Source organism: Gigantopelta aegis, chromosome 1, assembly GCF_016097555.1.
Source record: "Gigantopelta aegis isolate Gae_Host chromosome 1, Gae_host_genome, whole genome shotgun sequence".
In the NCBI taxonomy this organism is placed as follows: Eukaryota; Metazoa; Mollusca; class Gastropoda; order Neomphalida; family Peltospiridae; genus Gigantopelta; species Gigantopelta aegis.
The window spans coordinates 39,653,327-39,663,326 of record NC_054699.1 but is presented as its reverse complement, the minus strand read 5'-3'; the positions used below and the strand labels follow the sequence as shown (position 1 = coordinate 39,663,326).

At 40.9% G+C, this 10,000-nt stretch overlaps 2 protein-coding genes across 3 annotated transcripts in view; both read left to right on the top strand.

Moving 5' to 3' along the window:
- Positions 1 to 2: 2 nt before the first annotated feature.
- Positions 3 to 5,742, top strand: LOC121380344 (thialysine N-epsilon-acetyltransferase-like; the record flags this gene model as incomplete). Its single annotated transcript, XM_041509161.1, has 3 exons — positions 3 to 126; positions 3,924 to 4,081; positions 4,871 to 5,742. Coding segments are annotated over 3 exons (453 nt in total), but the record flags the coding sequence as incomplete, so codon positions are not given.
- Positions 5,743 to 7,117: 1,375 nt separating this feature from the next.
- Positions 7,118 to 10,000, top strand: part of LOC121374914 (thialysine N-epsilon-acetyltransferase-like) — a 12,923-nt gene continuing 10,040 nt past the window's right edge. Inside the window, exon 1 of one of the 2 annotated variants that reach the window (XM_041502052.1) lies at positions 7,118 to 7,255. In XM_041502052.1, coding sequence (XP_041357986.1) covers positions 7,190 to 7,255 — 66 coding nt within the window. In that variant the 5' untranslated portion in view covers positions 7,118 to 7,189. The other variant, XM_041502061.1, reaches the window with a different exon arrangement.

The window sequence follows — 10,000 nt, the reverse complement described above, 5'->3', positions numbered from 1 at the left end:
AATCAGCTCGCGATTTCACTGAACCTATTAGCAAACATTCCTTTAAATTTCTTTCAGACTTACTGAAAGACGGGTTTGGAGAAGAAAAATGGTTTCATTGTTTAGTGGTCGAGCCCGTCCCAGCAGGTAAACAGCTCTCTGTACTCCACCTGGGATAGACATTAAATCCCCCCCCCCCCCACAAAATCCCCCCACCCCCACCCCCACCCCACCATGATCGCTTAAGGTAGCAATACACTATATATAAGTATCTCACAGAGTTTAAAGTTGTTGTTCTTCTTTTTTTAACACCACTAGAGCACATTGATTTATTAGTCATCGGCTATTGGAGGTCAAATAATTGACAATTCTGACATATATAGTCTTAGAGGAAACCAGCTATATATTTCTATTAACCAGTATAAATACTACCACCCCTCACCCTTAAAGTGATTCAGAAAAACTTGGGGGTGAAGTTGCTCATTTCAGAGATAAAGGGTAGCGTCTATGACTACCTAGTTCCGCACAAAATGTGAGTACTTTTTTTTTTTATAGCTACCCCATACATGTTTCAAGCACAAGGCTACTTGACACAGTGGTACTAGATGATATAAAATTGTATATATAATTTTGCCCAGATGAAACTAATTTTTTTTTAGTACCAACACACTCACATTTGTTCACCAATGACAGGACTTGTGGTACTAACTGCTGTGTGAAAAGTTGGTTGCACCTCGAACTTTGACCAAGCCGGAAGTTATTTGCTTTAGTGCTACCACAAGCTACATTTGCGGGGTCCTGCTAAAATTAGGAAGAACTAGGTAGACAAAAGCGCCTTGATATGAATTGTCTGAAACGAAAAGCTTAACCTCCTTTTTCTGATTTACTTTAAGGACCTCCTTTTTGTGATTTACTTTAAGGACCTCCTTTTCTGATTTACTTTAAGGACCTCCCTTTTCTGATTTACTTTAAGGACCTCCCTTTTGTGATTTACTTTAAGGACCTCCTTTTTCTGATTTACTTTAAGGACCTCCCTTTTCTGATTTACTTTAAGGACCTCCCTTTTCTGATTTATTTTAAGGACCTCCCTTTTCTGATTTACTTTAAGGACCTCCTTTTTCTGATTTACTTTAAGGACCTCCTTTTTCTGATTTACTTTAAGGACCTCCCTTTTCTGATTTATTTTAAGGACCTCCCTTTTGTGATTTACTTTAAGGACCTCCTTTTTTTGATTTACTTTAAGGACCTCCTTTTTCTGATTTACTTTAAGGACCTCCCTTTTCTGATTTACTTTAAGGACCTCCCTTTTCTGATTTATTTTAAGGACCTCTCTTGTGATTTATTTTAAGGACCTCCCTTTTGTGATTTACTTTAAGGACCTCCCTTTTGTGATTTACTTTAAGGACCTCCCCTTTGTGATTTACTTCAAGGAACTCTCTTTTGTGATTTACTTTAACAATGAGCATATTAACCCCCATTTTGTTCTGATTTATTTTAAGGGGGAGTATTTATACCCATGGTCTGAACAACAACAACAACAATAGTTTGACTGAATCACTGCGTGTAGCAGTTTCAGCTACATATGTTACTATTGTTGTCTATGTGATTTGATTTAGTGGTAGACACCCTTAATTAACTTAGGATATCCCTAGCGTGCACCGAATGCAGCGTAACGAAAACGGACAGTGCCATTTTAATTATGTTACATTCGATAATTTTGATGGATTAAACTTTATATTATATACATGTATAACTGATGAGGAAATAATACATTTTATTTACGGTTGTATAAGCGTCTGACATATGGTTAAGGACTACACAGTGGAAACGGAAGAAACAGTATCTGTATTAGATGGACCGGCCTCGGTGGTGTCGTGGTTAGGCCATCGGTCTACAGGCTGGTAGGTACTGGGTTCGGATCCAAGTCGAGGCATGAGATTTTTAATCCAGATACCGACTCCAAACCCTGAGCGAGTGCTCCGCAAGGCTCAGTGGGTAGGTGTAAACCACTTGCACCGACCAGTGATCCATAACTGGTTCAACAAAGGCCATGGTTTGTGCTATCCTGCCTGTGGGAAGCGCAACTAAAAGATCCCTTGCTGCTAATCGGAAAGAGTAGCCCATGTAGTGGCGACAGCGGGTTTCCTCTCAAACTATGTGTGGTCCTTGACCATATGTCTGACGCCATATAACCGTAAATACAATGTGTTGAGTGCGTCGTTAAATAAAACATTTCTTTCTTTCTTTCTTTACTAATGAGGAGCTTACTTTGTAATAGCTTGAAATGTAAATTTGATTCTATTGTATAGGGAGGAACAGAACGTCGGTTTAGGATCGATACCCGTCGACGGGCCCATTGAGTTATTTTTCGTTCCAACCAGTGCACCACGACTGGTATATCAAATACCGTGGTATGTGCTATCCTGTCTGTGGGATGGTGCATATAAAAGAGCCCTTGCTACTAAAGATTTTTTTTTAGCGGGTTTCCTCTCTTTGATTGTGTCAAAATGACCATATTTTATGTTTGACATCCAATAGCCGATGATTAATAAATCAATGTGCTCTAATGGTGTCGGTAAAAAAAAAAAAAAAACTATTGTATGGTATACATTTTCTTTTTTATTTTGAATCCAGCTTAGTTGAAAGTAACAATTACGTTTTAGTTATGTTACATTCGATCGTTTTGACGGATTAAACTTTATATTACATATGAGGTAGGACGTCGCCCATTGGTAAAGTTCTTGCTTGATGCGCGGTCTGCGATCGATCCCCGTTGCTGGCCCCATTTGGGCTATTTTTCGTTCCCGCCAGTGCACAACGACTGGTGTATCAAAGGCCGTGGTATGTGTTATCATGTCTGTGAGATGGGGCATACAAAATATGCCTTGTTACTAATGGAAAATGTTGCGGGTTTTCTTTCTAATATTATATGTCAAAATTACCAAATGTTTAAAATCCATTAGCCGATGATTAATAAATCAATGTGCTGTAGTGGTGTCGTTAAACAAAACAAACTTGTTTATAATATTATATATAACTGATGAGGGGCTTGCTCCGTAACAACTTTAAATGTAAATTTTTCAGTTTTCAGAATTTTACTGGGGGTGGGGGGGGGGGGGGAGCGCATACCCTCGAACCCCCGAGAAACGTTGCTTTTCGCCCTCGAACTCCGTCAATCTGCCCCCCCCACCCCACCCCCAAATGCCTACTTACTTCAACCGTAAATATTTACCTCAGTTCTTTGCCAGGGCCGATCCAGGTGAATGGACCAGCAGGGTGGCCTGACCCCCACCCACCCACCCCCCCCCCCCCCCCCCCCCAAAAAAAAACACAACACAAATTGCCACTTGAAAAAATAAATAAATTGTTTACACTTTTCGTCGAAGTGTCCTTTGTCAGGGAATTGGTTCGGGGTATCATTTTGCCTTTGGTCCCCCACACTAAAATATTACTGGAGTCCGCCCTTGTTTTAAAGGTGGATCTTTAATAAATAACATGTCTGTTTTTGTCTGTCTGTCCTACTCTACAAGGGACCGGCTTCGGTGGCGTCGTGGTTAGGCCATTGGTCTACAGGCTGGTAGGTACTGGGTTCGGATCTCAGTCGAGGCATGGGATTTTTAATCCAGATACCGACTCCAAACCCTGAGTGAGTGCTCCGCAAGGCTCAGTGGGTAAGTGCAAACCACTTGCACCAACCAGTGATCCATAACTGGTTCAACAAAGGCCATGGTTTGTGCTATCCTGCCTGTGGGAAGCGCAAATAAAAGATCCCTTGCTGCCTGTCGTAAAAGAGTAGCCTATGTGGCGACAGCGGGTTTCCTCTAAAAAAAAAACAGTGTCAGAATGATCATATGTTTGACGTCCAATAGCCGATGATAAGATAAAAAATCAATGTGCTCTAGTGGCGTCGTTAATTAAAACAAACTTTACTTTTACTCCACAAGAACAAACGCAGAAGAAGACTCCGAGGCTGATCGGCTACATACTGTGGTACTATACATATATGTGGAATGGCAGAACCATGTATGTCGGAGATATCTACGTACGTGAGAAATGGCGGGCACGTGGTGTTGGCAGCGCCCTCTGGAAGCAAGCGGGGAAGGTAGGAACTTGTGTCTGATTTTTACTATAGTCCGTCGCACCCTCCTACACATTTAAAAACAAAATCAGTTTTGTTTGACGTTAAAACACAGTTTTTATACTTTTAATGTGTGTTGTGTTACATTAAGAAGTTTGCCTTCAAAATGTACATTGGTTTAGACAAAATGGCCTTGCTCTCTAACTTTCCACATTCGAGGCCTGGCGATGGGATGAAGAAATATAGTCGGGGGGGGGGGGGGGGGGGGAGGCAGGAGCCCTCTAGTGCTGAAGCAAATCCTCAAATTCGGGCAAAATTTATAAGAGTAATTCGGGCAAAATGTGCTAACTTGAGACTTTTATACCATGTATTACATTCATTCTATCCACACACTTAGGTGTAAAGATAATGTGTAGTGAATCGTTTACAGCCCGCTATATCTGTTTGGCAGTAATGCTAATAATAGTAATATGAATAAACGTTGCTATCCACATTCTTGCATTTTCGTTTAATTCAAACAAAAAGTAGCCTGCAACCTCCCCCCCCCCCCCCCCCCCCCCCCCCCTTTACAAAAATGGGAGTCTGTGCATCTATGGTCTGCGTGTGTCTTTGTGTATTGTGTACTGGTAAGTTATATGGCGAGACGTTATTGCAGCTTTAAGAAGTATATTGTTTGTTTCAGGTGGGTTACGAGATGGGATGATGTCGTAATATGGTCTGCGTGTACCTTGGTGCATTTTTAACTAGTTAATGGTGCTGTACTATTTTGGCACGATATTGCAGCTTTAAGAAATATATTGTTTGTCACTTCAGATGGGCTACGAGATGGGATGTCGTAATATGGTGTGGACGTGCCTCAAGGACAACAAATCGGCGATGTGCTTCTACGAGAAGCTGGGAGGGGTTAACTTGACCACTACCCAGGGCTGGAACACCTACAGAATGGAACACCCAGAAATGAAGAAACTCATCGGCCACTCTTAAAGATGTTGTCTCTAGAATATTTTAACATTTAAACATTTATAACAGATCATCGGCCAGTCTTAAAGATGTTGTCTCTAGAATATTTTAACATTTAGACATTTACAACAGATCATCGGCCACTCTTAAAGATGTTGTCTCTAGAATATTTTAACATTTAAACATTTATAACAGATCATCGGCCACCCTTAAAGATGTTGTCTCTAGAATATTTTAACATTTAAACATTTATAACAGATCATCGGCCAGTCTTAAAGATGTTGTCTCTAGAATATTTTAACATTTTGACATTTACAACAGATCATCGGCCGGTCTTAAAGATTTTGTCTCTAGAATAGTTTGACATTTAGACATTTACAACAGTGCATCGGTCAAGGTTAAAGATGTCTCTAGAATATTTTAACATTCAAGCATATACAACAGATCATCGACCAGTCTTAAAGAAAGAAAGAAAGAAGTGTTTTATTTAACGACGCACTCAACACATTTTATTTACGGTTATATGGCGTCAGACACTGTAGCTGGTTTCCTCTCTAAGACTATATGTCAAAATTACCAAATGTTTGACATCCAATAGCTGATGATTAATAACCAATGTGCTCTAGTGGTGTCGTTAAATAAAGCAAACTTTAACTTTGACTGTTAAACAGTTGTATGTATCCAAAATAAAAAGAGGAGATTTAACCTATACAAATTAACAGTCATTTGAAAGTTTTTGTTGTTGTTTTTTTGTTGGTTTTTTTCATTTACACTGAAAAAAGTTTTTTTTTCCAAAAATATTATTTATTTGGTACGGGTTTAAAATTTAATAGCTTGTTTTTATATGAAATTTCAGGCACGGCGGAGCAGGGGGCCGAAGAGGGTTTTAACCCCCACCCCATTATTCCAATAAAAATATTGGTAGTAAACCTTAAGGCAGAGAGAGAGAGAGAGAGAGAGAGAGAGAGAGAGAGAGAGAGAGAGAGAGAGAGAGAGAGAGAGAGAGAGAGAGAGAGAGAGAGAGAGAGAGAGAGAGAGATATATATATATAGACACATAGAGAGAGAGAGAGATACATAGAGAGACAGACACGGAGTGAGAGAGAGAGAGAGAGACGGAGCGAGAGAGATACATAGAGAGACAGACACACGGAGTGAGAGAGAGGGAGGGAGGGAGACAGAGAGAGGGAGGGGGGAGAGAGAGTGGGGAAGAGAGAGAGGGAGGGGGTGGGGGAGAGAGAGTGGGGAAGAGAGATAGTGGTGGAGAGGGAAGGAGGAAGAGTGGAGCATACCCCGAGCCCCTCCCCTAGAAACTCGAGCGCTTTGCACACTCGATCTCTGTCAGCCCCCACCGCCCACCCCAACGTCTAACTGCTTCCGCCGTACAAGAGTTTAATTATATTCATTACAGATTTACATGACAATGTATTTGTTCCTGTTTTGGTGCACCTGGGGCGGGACGTAGCCCAGTGGTAAAGCGTTCGCCTGATGCGCGGTCGATCTAGGATCGATCCCCGTCGGTGGACCCATTGGGCTATTTCTCATTCCAGCCAGTGCCCCACACTTGGTGTAGCAAAGGTCGTGATATGTACTATCCCAGGCGCGTGCGCAGGGGGGTGGGGTGGGGTGGGTTGGAGGTCGAATCCCCCCCCCCCCCCACCTGCTCAAGGCGAAAACAAATTTCATTTCCCGATTTTTTACATTCCTGTGAATGGATATGGAAGTACTGAGATGTTATCGGGCTTCGCCAGACACCTCGACCCCCCCCCCCCCTGCAAAAATTCCTGCGCACGCCCCTGTATCCTGTCTGTGGGATGGTGCATATAAAATGTCCCATGCAGCTAATCGAAAAAAGTAGCCCATGAAGTGGCGACAGCGGGTTTCCTCTCTCAATATCTGTGTGGTCTTTAACCATATGTCCGACGCCATATAACCGTAAATAAAATGTGTCGAGTGCGTCGTTAAATAAAACATTTCCTTCCTTTCCTTTCTATACGCCACCTGGGCTGACACGTCATCAATAAACCTATTTTCCGTGGTTCATTGGTTAGATTCGGAGACTCCGTAACTAGCCGAACTGTTCCGGAAGAAAAAAAAACCCACTCTATAATATTAACAATGTGTGAAACAAGGGTCGCAACTCTTGCGACCGCGTTACCTTGATAGACGATCGATGGCTAATTTTAAAATTAGACCGGCCGTTTCTACGGATTGTGATGAAATTATGCGACTGGTTCAGGTACACAGTTTGTTATCTCCGCCTGACGTATGGTAACATGTCAGGTGTGTACATTATAAGATCAAATATTTTCGATATACGACCAGGAACATTGTAAGAAGATACAGTGGGTTGTTTTATTATTAGTATTACCGTATATACTCTTGTACATGTTGCACAAAACTAATGTGCTACAAAATAAAAACTAAAATTTAATAAACAGGCGCGTAGCCCAGGCCTCTTAAAAAATGCGTGAACGGTGTAAATTTAATTTTCCGTGATCTATTTTTATTTCGCACAAAATTTTGAACACCATTTACATGGATATAATGGGTTACGCAAAATGGAAAATGGATACATGGATAGTAGTACCAGTAACTGTATCTTAAAAGCTATATATGAGGAAATGTATCAGTACGGAGATACCTGGTTAACGAACATTAAACAAGAACTAGATACGCTTGGGCTAAGTTATATGTGGGACTCGACCAATATCAATTCTAGTTTTTATGTCATAATAAAAGAACGAGTATATGATGTTTTTAAGCAAAATGCCTATAGTACAATAAGGACATCGCCAAAGGGATTGCTATATCAGCACTTATTATTAAATGGATTTACTTTACAAACCTACCTTACAAAACCAATAGAATCTCGCAATTTAAGACAAATAACAAAAATGAGAATTTGTGCACATAAATTAAATATTGAGTCTGGTAGGTATAAAAATATCGAAAGGGCACAAAGAATATGTACTTTATGTAACTGTAATGAGATTGAGGACGAATTTCATTTTATCCTTCAATGTCCAAGATACGAAACTTTAAGAAAGAAATTCATTAAAAAATACTACTTTAAGCATCTCAGTACTTTGAAATTAATACAACTCTTATCAACCGGAAACAATAAAGAGATAAACAACCTAGGAAAATATTTATTACAAGCAAACAGAACTAGGGATCAACTATTACTGGAAATAAACTAATATGTTCTCATTTTATCATTACCCTAGCCGCTGAGGATAACCTGTAAAATAACTTATCTTTATTCTGTTTTGTTTTTTCTATTATATATGTGTGTTTGTGTGTTTGGGTGTGTATTTGTGTCTGCGTGTGTGTGTGTGTGTGTGGGTATGTGTGTGTATATATGTATATATGTAAGTCACTCTCCACCATTGTTCCGCACTATTGTATATATTAATGTTTGTTCATTGTTATAATGCTGATAAGTTGAACAACTTAAAGCAATAAAAGAACTTGAACTTGGATGTATTTCTGCGTAACCGATAAATGGGTCATGCAGATTTTCAGTTCTCAGAGGCATGTAGTAGCGTATGCAAGTAATTGTTAGGAAAGGTCTAAGCGGTCTCGAGCGAAGTTTTTAGAAGGGGTCGGGTCATGCTCTCCTGAAACACCCCCCCCCCCCCCCAAAAAAAAAAAGAAAAGAAAAAGAAAAAAAAAAGTTTTTACTTGGAACAGGGTGGGTGGGTAGTTTATCAAGATTAACCTCGAGTGCAAGCCCAAGTCGAACTCGAAGTTAATCTTGATGAACTGGGTGGTGGGGGTGTCGACTCCCTATAGCTATCACCCCTGCACACGCGACTTATTAGGGACAATATTTCAAAATCTTAAGCGGAAGTCTGTTTGCGTGATTTATTGCTTGGGTAACCGATCGTTCGGTAATAATTAAGAGTAGCCCATGAAGTGGCGACAGCGGGTTTCCTCTCTCAATATCTGGGTGGTCTTTAACCATATGTCTGATGCCATATAACCGTAAATGAAATGTGTTAAGTGCACCGTTAAATCAGGGGCGTAGCGTGAGCTGGACCTTGGGGGGGGGGGGGGGACTTTTTTTTTCTTCTTTTTTTACCACGAGAAACTCCATATGTATAAACCTGTATGTTTTAGTCCTGAAAGCGGACCATTTGCTTCAGTGTGTGTGTGTGTGGGGGGGGGGGGGGGGGGGTGTTCGCCCCTGTAAATAAAACATTTCCTTCCTTCTACAAGTACAATCCATCATTACAAACACTGACAAGAAAGAAAGAAAGAAATGTTTTATTTAACGACGCACTCGACACATTTTATTTACGGTTATATGGCGTCAGACATAATATGGTTAAGAACCACACATATTTTGAGAGGAAACCCGCTGTCGCCACTACATGGGCTACTCTTCCGATTAGCAGCAAGGGATCTTTTATTTGCGCTTCCCACAGGCAGGATAGCACAAACCATGGCCTTTGTTGAACCAGTTATGGATCACTGGTCGGTGCAAGTGGTTTACATCTACCCACTGAGCCTTGCGGAGCACTCACTCAGGGTTTGGAGTCGGTATCTGGATTAAAAATCCCATGCCTCGACTGTAGTCGAATGTCATCATTAAGCCCATCATTAGGTAGTATTAGAAAGAAGTGTTTTATTTAACGACGCACTCAACACATTTTATTTACGGTTATATGGCGTCAGACATATGGTTAAGGACCACACAGATTTTGAGAGGAAACCCGCTGTCGCCACTACATGGGCTACTCTTCCGATTGGCAGCAAGGGATCTTTTATTTGCGCTTCCCACAGGCAGGATAACACAAACCATGGCCTTTGTTGAACCAGTTATGGATCACTGGTCGGTGCAAGTGGTTTACACCTACCCATTGAGCCTTGCGGAGCACTCACTTAGGGTTTGGAGTCGGTATCTGGATCGAATGTCATCATTAAGCCCAAAAAGAAGTGTTTTATTTAACGACGCACTCAACACATTTTATTTACG